Source organism: Colobus angolensis, unplaced genomic scaffold (genome assembly GCF_000951035.1).
Source record: "Colobus angolensis palliatus isolate OR3802 unplaced genomic scaffold, Cang.pa_1.0 Scaffold15, whole genome shotgun sequence".
NCBI lineage: Eukaryota > Metazoa > Chordata > Mammalia > Primates > Cercopithecidae > Colobus > Colobus angolensis.
In genome coordinates this window covers 5536497-5555031 of record NW_012114599.1, presented here as the reverse complement: position 1 = coordinate 5555031, position 18535 = coordinate 5536497, and the positions used below count along the sequence as shown (strand labels likewise).

Sequence of the window (18535 nt, the reverse complement as noted above, 5' to 3'; positions counted from 1 at the left end):
TGGGACTACAGGTGCCCACCACCATGCCTGGCTAATTTTTTGTATTTTTAGTAGAGACGGGGTTTCACCGTCTTAGCCAGGATAGTCTCGATTTCCTTATCTCGTGATCCACCTGCCTTGGCCTCCCAACATGCTGTGATTACAGGCGTGAGCCACCGCGCCCGGCCAGATGATGACTGTTATACACTGAATTTCTGTTAAGTGTAACCACTTAAAACTCTTGTCTCTTTAACTTTTTTTTTTTAAATTGCCAGCATTGACTGGCACAGTGGCTCATGTCTATAATGCCAGTGCTTTGGAAGGCCGAGGTGGGAGGATTGCTTGAGGCCAAGAATTCAAGACCAGCCTGGGCAACATAGTAAGACCCCCCCACCCCCATCTCTACCAAAAAATTAAAAAATAGTCTGGGCGTGGTGGCTCATGCCTGTAATCCCAGCACTTTGGGAGGCTGAGGTGGGCAGATCACTTGAGGTCAGGAGTTCGAGACTAGCCTGGACAACATGGCGAAACCCCTTCTCTACTAAAAATACAAAAATTAGTCAGGTGTAGTGGCACACGCCAGTAGTCCCAGCTACTTAGGAGGCTGAGGTGGGGGAATTGCTTGAACCTGGGAGATGGAGGTTGCAGTGAGCTAGCCAAGATCGTGCCACTGCACTCCAGCCTGGGCAACAGAGTGAGGCTCTGTCTCAAAAAAATTAAAATAGAGAGATCAAAATTAGCCAGGTGTGGTGTGCACACCTGTAGCCCCATCTACTCGGGAGGCTGAGGCAAGAGGATCGCCTGAACCCAGAAGTTCTGGGCTGCAGTGCTATGATATGATGCCTGGGGGGGAAAAAAAAAGGCTCGCACAAATACTTTATAACATTATAATAGAACTTCAAACTGGAATGCAGCAAGGAAATGTTGGGGATGATTAAAAACAAATCTGTATAGGATAGTGTAGTGGTGGGGGATTTGGTGAAGGAAAGGTTAGGAAATCAAGAGCAGTGGAGAGCAAGGTGTCAAAACCAGGAACTGCTGCAATCCTTACAACAGCTGGGATTGATTCTTCTTTAGATAACACTTTAGAAACTAGGCATTTTCTAGAACACAAACCAGCACCTTCAATTTAAAGTTTCAGGAAACTCTTGAAATTTAGGTAATTATGTATCTTTGATGGACAATGGAAGATGCTAAATGCTATGTGAATCCATTAGAAACCATAAAATGGCAGGTTACCAGAAAGACTTCAGATGCCTCACCGTGTCCTACAGAGAACTAGTGGTTTTTCCAACATTACCACAAAACGACCTACTTTGAAAGCCTAAGGTGGTGTGGGGACGGGTTGGAAATAACACTTGGAGTAGGATGATTATTACAACTGAATGAGATTTTTCATCTTGGAGAGTAATTCAGCCCTCAACAACTCCTTGAGCTTTGGAACAGGAGCAGACTTTTAATTTGTAATATTAGATGCATTTTCATGAAAAGAAAAAAATACACATTCTTTGTTCAGAAAACCCTTTCTTTGAAGGTTAACTTATCATTGTGCCATTAATACTTTATCATCTATTTAATCTGGAATGTATCTTAGTGATTTTTTTTGTTTTTTTGGGGGGAGGGGGTATAGAGTCTCGCTGTATTGCCCAGGCTGGAGTGCAGTGGCATGATACTGGCTCACTGCAACCTCTGCCTCCTGGGTTCAAGTGATTCTCATGCCTCAGCCTCCTGAGTAGCTGGGACTATAGGCGTGTGCCACCATGTTGGCTAATTTTTGTATTTTTGGTAGAGATGGAATTTTGCCATGTTGGCCAGGCTGGTCTCAAACTCCTGACCTCAAGTGATCTGCCCGCCTCAGCCTCCCAAAGTGCTGGGATTGTGGGCATAAGTCACTGTGCCCAGCCTATCTTAATGATTTAAATGGACTTTTTTTTTTTTTACCTCAAAACAAATCTGTGTAATACATTTATTTTTGGTATATGTTTATACAGTTTGTGGAATGGAAAGTTAGGAAAAGCTCTGTACTTTTTTTTTTTTTTTTGAAACGGAGTCTCGCTCTGTTGCCCAGGCTGGAGTGCAGAGGCGCCATCTCTGCTCACTGAAAGCTCCACCTCCCGGGGCCATTCTCCTGCCCCAGCCTCGCGAGTACCTGGGACTACAGGCGCCCGCCACCACGCCCAGAGAATTTTTTGTAGTTTTTTTTAGTAGAGATGGGGTTTCACCGTGTTAGCCAGGATGGTATCGATCTCCTGATCTTGTGATCCTCCCGCCTTGGCCTTCCAAAGTGCTAGGATTATAGGCGTGAGCCACTGCGCCCGGCCGCTCTGTACTTTTTATGAGTATACTTCTTGAAGCTGAGACACTGAATTTCTCCATTTCACATCCAAGGACTGAGAGCTAAGAGAATATATTCCTAGAAGCTGCATGTCAAAATGAGAGTGACTTCCAGTGGAATGATGACCAGATAAGATGATCACAGGAATAGTCAGAGGATTATCTTTACAGGTTGACACATAACAGGGTAACCTTGGGGTTATCTATTGCTGCATAAAAAACTACTTCAAAACTTAGCAGCTTTATTGATTTAGCCATTCCACGATGTATACATATTTAAAAACATCATGTTGTACACAATAAATATATACAATTTTTGTCCATTAAAGAAAACTGTAGTGGGCTGGGTGCGGTAGCTCACGCCCATAATCCCAGCATTTCGGGACGCTGAGGCAGGTGGATCACCTGAGGTCAGGAGTTTGAGACCAGCCTGGCCAACATGGTGAAACCCTGTCTCTACTAAAAATACAAAGAATTAGCCAGGCATGGTGGCAAGTACCTGTAATCCCAGCTACTTGGGAGGCTGAGGCAGGAGAATCGCTTGAGCCCAGGAGGCAGAGGTTACAGTGAGCCGAGATCATGCCACTGCACTCTATCCTGAGCAACAAGAGGGAAACTCCGTGTCAAAAAACAAACAAACAAACAAACAAAACAAAACAAAAAATCTTTAGTGGCTTCAATTAACAATCATTTTATTTGTTCGTGATTCTGTTGGTGGTTCTTTTACTCTGTTTGACATGGAATGGGATCACTCATGTGACTGCATTCAGTTGGCAAATCAGCTGGAGGGTGGACTCACTGCGGGTGCAGGGACAGCTGGGTCTGGATATCCAAGATGATTTCACTTGGATGTCTAGGTCTGCTGGCCTCCCGTCTCAGCCTTCCAAGTAGTTGGGATTACAGGTGTTTCCAAGAAGTTGGGATTACAAGCGCACGCCGCCACACCTTGATTTCACTCACATATCTGATGCCTCAGCTGGGAGTGGTGAAGCAACTGGAAACTATCCTAGCCACCCTGCTAAACCGATCCTAAGGCAGCCAGATCTTTTTCCATGGTGATTGAGGGCTCCAAGAAAGAGCAAGTGGAAGCTGCAAATCTCTTCAGGCCCAGTCTCAAAAGGTACAAAGCACTCTTAACAACCAAAGCCCATCACAGCGTGGCCCAGTGTTAAGGGAAGGGGAAATATCCTCTATCTCTTGATGGAGGACATCCCATGGAAAAACAGCACATGGGATAGGAGTTACCGGATCACCTTCTGGTTGTCTAACATAAACTTGTTTCTGTCTATTGAGAAATTGAATTGTTTTCAAGTTTCACATGTAGTGCACCACGCAGGTCTGTCTGTACTTCAAGAGGGTGGACCTACCTCTGCAGAAGATGATCTCTAAATGTATTCCCAGTATCTGCAGCATTGATAGACACTGGGCAGACTGGTGTAGGGTGGGGCAGATAATAATTTATATTACAGGTGTGTCTTAAAATTTTAAGGGTAAACACTAAGTTTTGCCCTCCTTCTACCATGTCTACAATTGTGTCTACACTTTAAATTATAACACATACATATATAATATAAATTGTCCTTGCAGAAGCTAAAGTTGATACAATATCATTTTCTGTCTTCTGAACAGCGATCTTCACATTATTCAACTACCCATTGACTATTTCTTCATCTTCCTTTGTATTATTATCTTGAGCTTTCATTTCATTTTTTAAAATAAAACATATAGGCCTTAGGCAATTATTCTGCATTGTACAGGGAGTGTACTTTTATCTTTCAGCATAATTGTGCTATTCCTATTTGCTCACTGTTTTTCTTCTGCTTCTTCCCATTACTTTGAAGTCTCTGCATATCTCTTAAATCTGGTAATTTATATTTTTCACGCTCATACATATTAAATGATACATAAATTCTTTGTACAATTTTTCATGTTATGAGCTCTCTCTTCTACTGGGTTCAGAGTAGAGTTTACTTCATCTGTATTATCTATTGCTGTATTAACAACCCCAAAATTTCATGGCTTAAAACAACTATACACATTTATTATCTTGCACAGTTTCTGCGGATTAGAAATTTGGGAGCGACTTAGCTTATGTCTTCGATGAGGCTGCAGTTAAAATGTTGGTCTGGGATGTAGTAATCTGAAGGCTTGACTGGAGCTGGAGGGTTCACTTTCAGTGGTTCACCAAAATGGTTGTTGGCAAATTGGTATTGGCTGTTGGTAGGAAGCCTCAGTCCCTAAGTGTATGGATGTCTCCACAGGACTGCTTGAGGGTTCTCACAACATGGTGGCTGGCTTCCCCCAGAGCAAGTCATCCAAGAGAATGCAAGGTGGAAGATGCAGTGCGTTTTATTACCTACCCTCAGAAGTCATACTTCATCATTTCCACAATATCCTGTTGGTTGCAAAGGTCAGCCCTATGTTGTGAAGGAAGAAACTACACATGGGTGTGATTACCAGAAGGTGAGGATCGTTGAGAGCCATTTAGAAGCTGGCTACTGAACCAGCTATTGAGTTTTTTCTCTTTCAGTGACTGTGTATTTCTACATTTTTAAGACTTTTTTCTTTTTTTTTTTTTTTTGAAACAGAGTCTCACTCTGTTGCCTGGGCCTGAGTGCAGTGACTTGATCTCATCTCACTGCAGCCTTGACCTCCTGGGGTGAAGCGATCCTCCCACCTCAGTCTCCTGAGTAGCTGGGAATACAGGTGCATGCCACCATGCCTGGCTAATTTTTGTGTTTTGTTTTTTTTTCTTGTAGAACTGATGTTTTTGCCATGTTGCCCAGGCTGGTCTCGAACTCCTGGGCTCAAGCCATCCGCCTGCTTCAGCCTCCCAAAATGTTGGGATTACAGGCGTGAGCCACCAAGCCTGGCCAAGACTTTAAACTGGTTTATTTTCCTGCCTGCTTGTTCTTGTTTAACACCTTCCTGCTGTTTTTCTTCTTTTTTTCAATTCTTGTCTTTTAAAAAATAGATGTCATTCTCATTTCATCTCTTTGACAATCCTAAACATAAGAAATCTAAAGTCTTTCACATGGTGTTATCATTTTTATTTTACCAGACTAAATTGGTCTCTTGACCATTGATACTGTTATCTGTATTTCTTAGTTTTCTTTGTATGTTTTGGAATTTGGGGTTGCAAGGTACTTTTTTTTGTTTTTGTTTTTTTGAGACAGAGTCTCACTGCATTGGAGTGCAGTGGCGTGATCTGGGCTCACTGGCAATCTCTGCCTCCCAGGTTCAAGTGATTCTTATGCTTCATCCTCCCAAGTAGCTGGGACTACAGGCACGCACCACCACACTCAGGTAATTTTTGTATTTTTAGTAGAGACAGTGTTTCACCCTGTTGGCGAGGCTGGTCTCGAACTCCTGACCTCAAGTGATCCACCCACCTTGGCCTCTGAAAGTGCTGGGATTACAGGTGTGAGCCACTGTGCCTGGCCTGCAACGTACTTTTTAGAAAAATTTTTTGGTCAAGTTAATTGAGTACATATGTAAAAGTCACCCTTTTGGGTGTTTAGTTCAAAGAGTTTTGCCAAATATACATGATTCCGTAACCACTACCACAATCAACATACACACTGTTTCCATCACCTCTGAAATTTCCCCCCTATGCCTTAATAGTCTGTCTTCTTCTCAAACTCTAAGCCCTGGCAATCACTGATATAGTTTCTGGACCTTTAGTTTTGCCTATTTTAGAGCATCATACAGTATGACATAAGGTGTATAGTTTTTAGTGAATGGCCTCTATCATTTAGCTGTATTCTTTATTTCTCTTAAGTAGAACTTCTGGGTCAGCAAAAGAATTGATAAACTCAACACATAATGCTTTAATGAGAAATCAAGGTGAAAAGGAAGAAACTCTTTTTTTTTTTTTTTTTGAGATGGAGTCTCACTCTGTTGCCCAGGCTAGAGTGCAGTGGTGTGATCTCAGCTCACTGCAACCTCCACTTCCTGGGTTTGAGTGATTCTCATGTTTCAGTCTCCCAGAAACTTTTAAACATCAAAATGAGGAAAGGTAAAAAGGATTTGAAACAATGACTAGTATTGAAGATAAGCAAAGAAGATACAATATACAGATAAAAGAAGCCCCTGAAGAAAAAAATCAAAACAAGGGAATGAAACAAATGCAAACAGTATAATTTAAGAAAAGTTTACAGAAACTTAAAAAAGCAAAATGTTGCATATTGAAATAGGGGATCATGTGGCTGAGAACATTAACCTAGAATGACCTACTTCAAGGCGTATTTTTCATCAAAATACTGAATGTTAAAGAAAAAGAAAACATTCTTTAGGTATTTAGGCAAAAATAAAAACATGACCTTTATATCATTAGGAGAATAAAATTATGTTGTTACACTGATAGTAATGCTTTATGCCAGGAGAACATGGAATACCATGTTTCAGATATCAAGGAAAGCACATATGATCCAAGGTTTTTGTGTTAAGCAGAACTGGCTTTCAACTATAAAGGGCATAGGAAGCAGCTATTAGCAGTTAAAGAACTCAGAAAATATTGTTCCTAGGAGTTCTCCCTAAGAAATTTAGAGAATGAGGTTCAGACAACTAGAGTAACTAGGGAGATTGTAGTATGTGATGGCTATATGATCTGACAATGAAGATAGAGTAAACCAATAAAAATTGGAAAAAAATTGCATATTTTAAAGTGTATTTCTGAGCCCTACTTTGTTCTATTCATCTAATATGTCTGTTTTTACCCAAATATCATTCTTTTGACTACTATTGCAATTTTATAAGTCTTGATGTCAGGTATTATAAATATTCTATTTTTTTTTTTCTAAGTTGTTTAGGCTATTCTAGGTCCTGTGCATTTCTATGCCAATTTCAGATTCTTCTTCTTAATTTGTGCAGAAAGGCCTGCTAGGATTTTGATTAAGACTGGGTGGAATCTATTGGTCAATTGGAAGAGAACTGACAATAATATCGAGTCTTCTGACTCATAGTTTAACTCTCCATTTATTTAGCTCTTCTTTAATTTTTCTAATCAGTGTATTGTGATTTTCAGCATACAAATATTGTGCTTATTTTGTTACATTCATACCTAAGTATTTTATGGTTTTGATACTTTTGTAAATGCTACTGTTGTTTAAATTCTAATTTCAACTGTTTATTGCTCTTATTTTTTTAGCCTTTTTTTTTTTGAGATGAAATGTCACTCTTGTCCCCCAGGCTGGAGTGCAATGGCACGATCTTGGCTCACTGCAACTTCTGCCTCCCGGGTTCAAGCGATTCTCCTGCCTCTGCCCCTGAGTAGCTGGGATTACAGGCATCTGCCACCATGCCCAGCTAATTTTCGTATTTTTAGTAGAGACAGGGTTTTACCATGTTGGCCAGGCTGGTCTAGAACTGACCTTAGGTGATCCACCCACCTCGGCCTCCCAAAGTGCTGGGATCACAGACGTGAGCCACCATGCCTGGTTGTTTGTGGCTCTTATATAGAAATACAGCAGATTTTTGTATATTGACCTTGTATCCTATGACCTTAATAAACTCATTTATTAGTTCTTTTGTAGATTATTTGGGACTTTATGTGTAGATAGTCATGTCATCTGTGAATAAATATTGAATTATTTCTTCCATTCCAGTATATACACTTTTTATGTTTCTTTCTTGGCTATTACACTGGCTAGCACCTGCAGTAAAACCTTGAGTAAAAGTGGTAAAATGACATTCTTGTGGGGGAAAGCATTCAGTCTTTCCCATTAAGTATGATGTTAGTTATAGGTTTTTTTGTAGATACCTTTTATTAGGTATCAGAAATTCCTTATATTTTTAGTTTGTTAAGAGATTTTTATTGTGAATGGATGTTGAATTTTGTCAGATGATTTTTCTTTGTCTATTGAAATATTTCTTTTCTAGCCTCTTGACATGAACTACATTGGTTTATTTTTCAGATGTTAAAACAACCTTGCATTCCTAGGATAAACTCCACTTAGTCATAACATATTATCTTTATTGTGTATGTTTAGATTGGATTTGCTGATATTTTGTTAAAGATTTTTGCATCTGTATTCACAAGAATATTAGTCTAATCTTTTTCTGGTTTTGGCAATACTGGCCTTGTAAAATGTGTTAGGAAGCATTCCCTTCTCTTATGTTCTGGAAGAGTTTTTGTTGAGTTTCTATTCATTCTTCCATACATTTTTGGGTAGAATTCACAAGTGAAACCGTCCAGTCCTGGAGTTTCCTTTGTGGGAAAGTTTTTAACTACAAGTGTGATTTATTTAATAGACATTGGGCTATTAAGCTAACTTATTTCTTCTTAAATGAGCTTTGCCATTTTATTCAATTTGTGAGCATGAAGTAGCTCATAATATTGTTATTTCATTAGCATCTGTGGGGTCTGTGGTGATGTCTCCTTTACATTATTGATATTGATAATTTGTGTCTGTTTTCTTTTTTGCTTTATTAGTCTGGTTAGAGAGTTATCAATTGTATTGATATTTTTAAAGAACGAGCTTTTGGTTTTATTAATTTTTCTCTGTTTTTATGTTTTTAATTTTATTCATTTCTCCTGTAATCTTTATTATTAGTTTTTAAATTTCTGTTGGCTTTAGGTTTAATTTGCTCTTCCTAATGATTTTAATTCATTCAGAGTCTTGCATTTCAGCTTATGCCCTCACTTGTCCACAGTGCAGCTGGAATCACAAAAGTCACTAATGACCTCCTGATTAGCAGTGGCATCATCACCAGTTGTCACCTAGTTAGATTCCACTTCAGCATTTGAACCCTTTTTCTATGTACATTTATATATAGCCTCTCTAATTTCACAGGTTATTTGAAAATTTTCCTCTTAATTTTCTACTCATTCCCTCTAAGGGAGCAGAATTACCTTTGATTGACAATTGGCTACTATTTCTAATGCAAGGTTCTAACACCCTTTTTTTTTCCTCCCTGCCATTATTCTCTTACTTTTTTCAGCTCCATAAAACTCCCCGTGGTGCCTCATCATGTATGATACAAACTACTTTATCCATAATCCTGTCACTTAGATATAGACAACTCCTTGTCCTTGGCTTATATAATTCCATAAAAACAGGCACACATAAATTTTTTAACAAAAATTTGATTGCAACATTCATTACTGCTTTGCAGTCCCTTTCTCCTCAGTATATCATTTATGTATAATATCATTCTATATATAATTCACACTTATTTTTAAATATGTCATTTACATCTTTTCATATATATTTCAAACTTTTTATTAGAGAGATTTTCAAACATACAACAGTAAGCAGAATGTTATAATGGACCCTAATGTACACATCACCCAGCTTTCATGGTTGTCAACTCAGGGCCAATCCTGTTTCATCTGCACCCTGACCTACTTCTTTCCTCCTGTGTTATATTGAGACTAGTCCCAAATATATCATTTCCTCCATCCATGTAAATTTGTAATGACTGTATGGTATCTAACTGCATGGATGTACCATTATTTATATATTTACATAATCCTGTTTTGGGACATTTGTGACTTTTAGTTTTATCATTCAAATTATAACACTACAACTGCTACCATAATATTTTTAAATAAATGAGATACCACCAGCTTTTCACATTGCTTGAATATATTTTCTTATTTTTATCCCTACAACATCCTGTAAAGTAGTTAGAACAGGTTATATTATCCACATTTTATGCACAAGAATTTTAGAGTCCAGTGGCAAACTATTGGTAAATAGTAGAGTTTCCTAACTTAAAATTATTCATAAGAATAACACATATATGGTAGAAATAGGCTGCTTTAAAAATTTCTATGTAAATATTCATTGTACACCTATTAAGTATTAGATACTATGTTGGACGCTTTTCTGTTTAATCTTCACATAAATGCTGCGAAATAAGTGTTGTATCATTTTACAGGTAGGGAGCAGAGACTCAGGTAAGTTAAATAATGTACCCATCATCACATAGCTAGTAAGTATTGGAATCTGGGTTCCAATTTAGGTCTTGCTTTTCATTTCAGTATTCTTTCCAATTTTCCCTATATTAATATTTCAAGGATTACCTCCTTTTCATTAAGAAAGCAAGTAACTTTTGAGCCGGATTCTGCCTTCAAGCAACTTACAATGTAGTTGGGAAGATAGTACAAGATAGGAAGTCAGTGCCATAGAAGCAGAAAAAAAGTTATTTGGCAGTGGTAAAAATAATGATACTGTCCTTAATATATGCGTGGTACTTTAGGCATGACAGAGAGCTTTGTCATTTCATCAATAATTTGTAATATATTAAATACTCACTATGTAGAAAGACCTGTATTAGTTATGTAACAGTGAAGCAAGCTGACTTTTGTCCTTCCTGTTATCACTAGAAACTAAACATTTGAGAAGGAGAAATCAGACAAGATATTTGCATAGTCCTCTTAAGAAAACTATTTTTTTCACTAGCAAAATTTTGTGCATTCTTCTGTTTCTCCTGGCAATCCTGACAATATTCAAAATCCAGGCTAAGGCTCCAGAAAAACCAAATTTCCCTGAAAATAGAATATAGTTATATTGTAGAAGTGACAATTGTCAGCATATTGCCAGTGGTGGAAGAATGTGGTATTGGCATGTATTTGCTAGGTGGTTTTTGGTTTAGGGAATATTCTAGAGACTTCCAAAAGACATAATACTTGTCCAGTTGCTTCTATATAGTGCCATAGTCTAAACAAGCAATTCAACAAAATGCTTTGAAACCACAATACTTGCTCATTAAACATTTGAAATATTTTCACAGAAATTAAATATGAGGTACTGAGAATGCACTTGCACGGTATTATTTACCTATCCAAATATTTGAAACCTCTTCCAGAATCTAGATCCCTGCAATAAACTACCTTTTAAAATGCTGCCATGGGGCTGGGCGCGGTTACTCACACCTGTAATCCCAGCACTTTGGGAGGCTGAGGCGGGTGGATCACCTGAAGTCAGGAGTTCGAGACCAGCCTGACCAATATAGTGAAACGCCGTCTCTACTAAAAATACAAAAATTAGCTCAGCATGGTGGTGTGTACCTGTAGTCCCAGCTACTCAGGAGGCTGAGACAGGAGAATCACTTGAACCTGGGAGGCAGAGGTTGCAGTGAGCCGAAATTGTGCCATTGCACTCCAGCCTGGGTGACAAAGCAAGACTCCATTTCAAAAAAAAAAACAATGCTGCCATGTGGACAGGCAGTTAAATACGTGGCCATACATGGTGACAACAAATGTTCTACACCTTTATTATCCAGTAGAAATATGTAAGCTACATGTGTAACTTAAAATATTCTAATAGACACATTAATAAAATTAAAAAGCAGGTGAAATTAATTTTAATAGTATATTTTATTTAATGCAAAATACCCAAAACATTAGTTCAGTGTGGTGTCAATATAAAATATTACTAATGAGATGTTTTATGTCTTCATACTGTTTTCTAATAATATATGAATTATTGAATGAAGTGTGTATTTTACACTGTGTCAGAATTTGGACTAGCCACATTTCAAGTGCTCTTGGACAGCACATGTCTATTATTCTCCAGCCCTCAGTCATTTTCTGAACCAACTGGAGGCAAGAAAACGAGTGTGTCATTGAAATAGTGTCCAAATGCCCTGAGCCGGTACAGGCCATACATCATTACTTCCATCTTTTGGGGGGTCAATCCATTAAAAGTAACAGCCAGATCTGAACAGCAGCCTTCTACTACTTGCTGAGGGTTATTCGACAATGCCTCTTCAATAAGCTGTGCGATTGGTTTTGTATTAAATACATCTCTTCCTTCATAATCCTCTGCATTTTCTGCATGAACTCCTGCATATTTCAGGCATATTGCCAGTTGCTTATCTTCAGATAACTTCCAAATCACACTTTGATCTGCACAGGTCTCAGAGTTATTGAGAAGTCTGTTAAGTCTTTTCATCGACTCTCTACTTAAGACAATCCCTCCTTCCACAGTCACATATTCGAGGTCTCCAGATATAACAGTGTGACCCAGATAGAAGGGTTGGGATGCATCCCTTGTAAACAAAAGGTACTTTAAATTTTCAATGACAGCAAACGTAGTGGGAAGTGCAAGAAAGAACCAGTTGTAGTTGTCACCATACTTTTCAAAGACATATTTGTAAGTGGTCCTCATCTGTGCCCACCTGTCATTGCTTTCTATATTGAACAAATTATCATTTTTAGTATTGTAGAGCTCTGCTTTGTCACAGTGTTTGGTCCAGGTCTCTTTCAGTACAGCCCAGTAACTCTTATCTTCGGATTCTCCAAAGATGATACAGAAAACACGAATACTTTTACTGAGTTCCATGAGTATCACTTTTGAAGTATTTAAGATATTGTTTCTGTTAGGTGGACGAAGGTGATGGTGCTCGTGGTCTTGAGTTTGACCTCTGTGTCGAATGTGAATTTGGCCAAACATAGTTATCAAAACCCAAGAAATGCTCCCAAGCAACATACCCTTAAGAAATGATGTCCCACTAGCGGAAACCATTTTCCAGGCGTTGAGGACAGTGCACCCGGGTCAAAGGCAGCCTGGGACCGGGTCCTGGGGGGTCCCGCGCCTTCCGGAGCTCGCGGCCGCGCTCCCGGTTGGGCCACTCTAGCTGCGGAAGGTCGCTTCTCGGTGGCGTAGAGAAGGGGGCGGGGCAGGAGCCGGACGCGGCCGGCACTGCGGGTGGGGTCCGGGCTGCTGCGAGTGAGAGGTGTACTGGGAGTTCTGCGCGCCTGGCCTCCCAACCAACAATAACGTTGAAAATGAGCAGAGATCGAGTCACAGACGGCTCTGAAGTGGGCCAGACATCAGCACTGAGCCAAAAAGAATAAAATTGAGTTTTACCTCACGATTAGTGTATTCAGCCCCTGGTACAACACATCCCTATGTTGATTAGCGTCGGGTCCTTCTTAAGGCTTTTAAAATTCTCCTTATAGGCCGGGCGCGGTGGCTCAAGCCTGTAATCCCAGCACTTTGGGACCCAAGGCCGAGACGGGCGGATCACGAGGTCAGGAGATCGAGACCATCCTGGCTAACATGGTGAAACCCCGTCTCTACTAAAAAATACAAAAAACTAGCCAGGCGAGGTGGCGGGCGCCTGTAGTCCCAGCTACTCTACTCGGGAGGCTGAGGCAGGAGAATGGCGTAAACCCGGGAGGCGGAGCTTGCAGTGAGCTGAGATCCGGCCACTGCACTCCAGCCCAGGCGACAGAGCGAGACTCCGTCTCAAAATAAAATAAAATAAAATTCTCCTTATAATATTCGTTTTAGTATTTGTGTGTCAGTGTGTTTAATCAAAGAATCTCTTCTATACTCTCTCCATCAATCTGTAAGAATGTAAAACAACCCAGTTTTTATTGAAACATAGCACCCACGGAGTTGACGAGAACACATCGCTTCCCTGATGTCATTATGACTTTTTCATCAAACCGTCAAATAGGACATTTGAAGCCTTTCTTTCCTCTTAGATTTATTTTCTTGTTCTTAGTATGTGTTAATCAGTAATTTTTAATTTACAATCCACTGAAGAAAATTTTATTGATGAATACTCTTGAGGTATATATATAGTCCCTGTATTAAAAGTACCAAAACTCTGGCATTTTGATCAACTTTTAAATATGCAAAGAGCCTTTAATGTGCTAACTATATTTAACTCATCTCCAGTGAACTACTTTAAAATATCCAAACTGATGATGACGTTATGAGATTTTTTTAAGCCTTTTTCAGAAAGGCTTATTTTTCAAAAATAAATTTTTGTATTTATATTTTCCCTCACTTTACAGATGCAGCAGCTTGAGAGACAAGTTATTGACGCTGAACGTCAAGCAGAAAAAGCTTTTCAACAGGTAGAGTAAAATTTTAGTTTAAATGTTTTTTCTGCCTCTACTACTCACATAAAGATGGTTTGGCTCATAATGGAAAGACAATCATCTGCCTGCCTCTACATCTGATCATTTTGACTGTTCATAGCTTGATCCATAAAGGAAATGGAGAATCTAACTCTATTTTGTCCATTAACAAATTTTCAAAGGAAAAAAAGGCTACCATTAGGAAGTTTTATCTTCTGAGAAAACTTTTATGGTAATACTAACTATAATGGCTATGGTAATACTAACTATAATTAAGTTTTTTATATAAATATGTTCATAGCAGCTTTATTTGTAGTCATAAAGAGTTGGAAATCGTATGAATGCCATATTATAGGAGAATGAAAAAGTAAACTATTATCAACTCCATGAACCATTAGACAATCATTAAAATGTTTCTAAGGATATGCATTAATATGTAAAAATGCTTAGAGTTATATTTGGAAAAGTCAAACCTAAGAGTTAAAAAAAAGGCTGGGAGGAAATACCCCAAAATTTTAATAAAAGTTTAAAATTGTTTGAATTATGGAATCGGGAATTATTTTTTTCCCCTATTTTCTTTCTTTCTTTCTTTTTTTTTTGAGACGGAGTCTTACTCTGTCGCCCAGTCTGGGGTGCAGTGGCTGCCTCAGCCTCCGGAGTAGCTGGGACTACAGGCGCCCGCCACCTCGCCCGGCTAGTTTTTTGTATTTTTAGTAGAGATGGGGTTTCACCGTGTTAGCCAGGATGGTCTCGATCTCCTGACCTCGTGATCCGCCCGTCTCGGCCTCCCAAAGTGCTGGGATTACAGGCTTGAGCCACCGTGCTCGGCCTCTTTCTTTTTTTTTTGAGAGGGAATCTTGCTCTGTGGCCCAGGCTGAAGTGCAGTGGCGCAATCTTGGCTCACTGCAACCTCCGCCTCCCGGGTTCAAGCGATTCTCCTGCCTCAATCTGCTGAATAACTGGGATTACAGGTGCACACCACCACACCCAGCTAATTTTTATATTGTTAGTAGAGATGGGGTTTGTTGGCCAGGATGGCCTCGAACTCCTGACCTCAGGTGATCCGCCCACCTTGGCCTCTCAAAGTGCTGGGATTACAGGTGTGAGGTATCATGCCTGGCCCCCTGTATTTTCATACTTTGAGTTTTTAAATATAACTTTTGTTTATTAAAAATTTTAAATTTTGTAATGACAGGGTCTCACTATGTTGTCCAGGATGATCTTGAACTCCTGGCTTCAAGTGATCCTCAATGTCCCAAAGTGTTGGGATTACAGGTGTGAGCTCACTTGCTCAGACAGCTTTTATTATTTTTAAAAGATGTTTTGATAAGTCATATAACCCTTTCTGGGCCTTGCCAGCAGTAAAATGAGCAGTAAAATGATGGGTTTGGACGGGCCCACCCAGCCTTAAAGTTTAATGATTCTAAATCCATAGCTTCTCATTTCATGAAAAGATCTCAGTCATATTCAGTTTAATCAATGAGTTCCAGTGAGTTCTGGTGTTCTGCAGCACTATAGAGTAATATGGTTAACTATAATTTATTGCATGTTTACAAAAAGCTAAAAGAGCCAGCTTTCTGTATTTTCATAAAGCCAGAAGAGAGGATTCTGAATTTTCACAACACAAATAAATAATAAATGTTTGAGGTGCTGGACATACTAATTACCTTGATTTGATCATTACACATTGTATACACACATGGAAATATCACTCTGTATCACACAAATATGTACAATTATTTTGTATCAACTAAAAAGGAAAAAAAAGGCTTAAATACAAAATTATTTTTCCTAAGAAGCACATATGAAATTCCTTATGCTTCCTCTAAGTTTGTCATGTTTCCTTCCTTCAACTTGAGTACTACCAAATCTTTTTTCTTTTTAATTTTTATTTTAGAGGGGTAAGGAGTCTGGCAACGAGGCTTTCCCCCTTGCTGCACTGCCATTCTTTCCACTAATTTTGGAAGTTGCAGTATCTGTTTGTTTAGTGGTTTGGCTTTCTGGCTGCTCAAAATTGAAGTCAAGTAAGCCTTCTGAAGGAAATTTATCACTTGTAAATCCTTCAGAAGGACCTCTATATGTGGCAGCCACACCAAGTTTCTCATTTTCTTGCCACTGCCAATTATATCTCTCTTAATTGTATTTGTTTGACTTACTAGATTTCTTGTTTCACAGCATAGTCACATCTTCCATTTGACGATTAGAATTTGTTTCTGCCTGGTTGAAATTTGTGTCCAGGGCCACTTTAGTTGCAATTATTTTTACTACATACACTGGATTTCTAGTTTCTGTTACTGTTGTTCATATGCCAACTGGAAAAGCCACCTGTTCCTTCAGAATGCTAACTGGAATTCCTTCCTGTACCATTATGATTCCAATCTACTGTTCCACTATTTGAATGCCAACCAACTCCAGAATTACTATGGTTGTGAAACCAAGTCGAGGAACCTCCTGCAACACCCTAATGCCATTCAGGACATCCTTTTGGTCCACCACTATTCCTCAAAGAATGCAGAAAGCTGTTTCTCCACGTATTATTAAAGCCATCTTTTTCCCAATTCCAATCCTGCTATGGAGGTCCAGGGTGATGCCACGCTGGCTGACTGTAACTCTCTCTGTCTTGGTGAGGAATTTGGTGTTCTCAGCTCCATTAGGGTCACCTGTCATCAGAATTTACTTCTTGGCTGCTACTTGTCAACTTTGTTCTTTCCTTTGTTTTATTAATTGAATGAGTTCCTTGTCAAAATAATCTTCTTCCTCTTCCTCTCCTTTTCCATCATCTTCTCTTTCCTGGGCATCAACATTATCTTTGTGCAGCCGGCCAGAAATGTGATTTGCATATGCAGAAAGACCCACTTCTGTGGCCCTGCACATTTGACGCTCATGACTAGTGCCCCTTTTTGGAGCTGTACACAATGTGACACGATATGCATTTTTGTTCTCCTACCATAGTGATCAGATCTGAAGCACTCAACCAAACCCTCTTATTCCATCAGGCCACTGAGGGCCAGGCAAGGGAGCTCCCTGATGCCCCAGACACCCCATTCAGTTTTGGGTGGGAGAGCCCACTATGGACCTGCTCCCTACCAGGCCCCATCACCCTCAATTTTCATTTTAGATTCAGCGGATACATGAAAGATTTAATTTTATAGAGTAAGTACCTAATAGATTTTTAAATAAGCCCAATGTAGCCTAATCTTTGATTTTCTTAATTATGCTTGAAAAGGAAATCTTATAACTTTATTAGGCAAGACTTCAAGCACATACAAGAGTAGAGAAAATAGTATAGTGAACTCCCATCACCCACTTCAGCAATTAGTCAAGTCATGGCTCATCTGTACCTCCACCCACTTCCCCTGCCCCCCTCACACTGGACTATTTAGAAGCAAATCCCTGACATGGTATAATTTCATCCATTATTATATACTATACTAATCTAAAACCAAACACTCTTAAAAATCATAACCACAATACCATCATTACACCAAAAAATTACCGGTAATTTTTCAGTATATCAAAGATCTAGTTAGTATTCAAATTTTTCCAAATAGCTAATAATTGCTCCTGTGTTTTGTTCTTTAATCAAAGTGGAATTCACATAACATAAAATTAACTTTTTTTTGGAGACAGAGTCTCACTCTGTGGCCTGGGCTGGAGTGCAGTGGTATGGTCTCTGCTCACTGCCACCTCCGCCTTCTGAGTTCAAGTGATTCTCCTGCCTCAGCCTCCCGAGCAGCTGGGACTACAGGCGCCCACCACCACACCTGGCTAACTTTTTGTATTTTTAGAGAGATGGGGTTTCACCGTGTTGGCCAGGCTGGTCTCGAACTACTGACCTTGTGATCCACCCACCTCAACCTCCCAAAGTGCTGGGATTACAGGCGTGAGCCACCATGCCCGGCCAAAATTAACATTTTAAAATGAACAATTCAGTGTTGTGTACAATCATCACCTCTATCTAGTTCCAAAATGTCGAAAGGAAACTCATCTCAAAAGAAAACTGTATTCATTAAGCATTTAGTCCCATTTTCCCCTCCCACTAGCCCCTGGCAACCACCAATCTGCTTTCTATTGCTATGGATTTACCTATTCTGGATATTTCATATAAGTGGATTTATATACTGTGATCTTTTGTGTCTGGCTTCTTTCATTTAGCAGAATGTTTTTGATATTCATCCATGTTGTAGCATGTATCATGCTTTATTCCTCATTATGGCTGAATAATGTTCCATATATATATATATACACACACACACAAAATTTGTTTATCCATTTGTCTTTTTATGGACATTGTCTTTTTATGAACCGTCACTGCCCTCAATGTTTCCCATGCCCTACCTATTCTACCTTTTCATCTTTTGACTATTGTGACTAGTGCTGTTAAGAACATACATGTAT

The 18535-nt window shown here is 39.3% G+C and overlaps 2 protein-coding genes across 2 annotated transcripts in view; one reads left to right on the top strand and one right to left on the bottom strand.

The window, feature by feature from the left end:
• The window catches only part of PLEKHH2 (pleckstrin homology domain containing, family H (with MyTH4 domain) member 2), a 120959-nt gene that overhangs the window by 11087 nt on the left and 91337 nt on the right, over nucleotides 1-18535 (top strand). Inside the window, exon 2 of the mRNA XM_011935905.1 lies at nucleotides 14072-14134. Coding sequence (XP_011791295.1) covers nucleotides 14072-14134 — 63 coding nt within the window. The remainder of the gene's footprint in view (nucleotides 1-14071; nucleotides 14135-18535) is intronic.
• On the bottom strand, nucleotides 11626-12788 carry LOC105507421 (C1GALT1-specific chaperone 1). Its single transcript, XM_011935904.1, has one exon. The coding sequence runs from the start codon at nucleotides 12786-12788 to the stop codon at nucleotides 11841-11843; it is 948 nt and encodes a 315-aa protein (XP_011791294.1). The 3' UTR covers nucleotides 11626-11840.

What these genes read in the sequence shown, in the direction of transcription:
- LOC105507421 (XM_011935904.1), bottom strand. Translation starts at nt 12,788, where the DNA reads ATGGTTTCCGCTAGTGGGACATCATTTCTTAAGGGTATGTTGCTTGGG.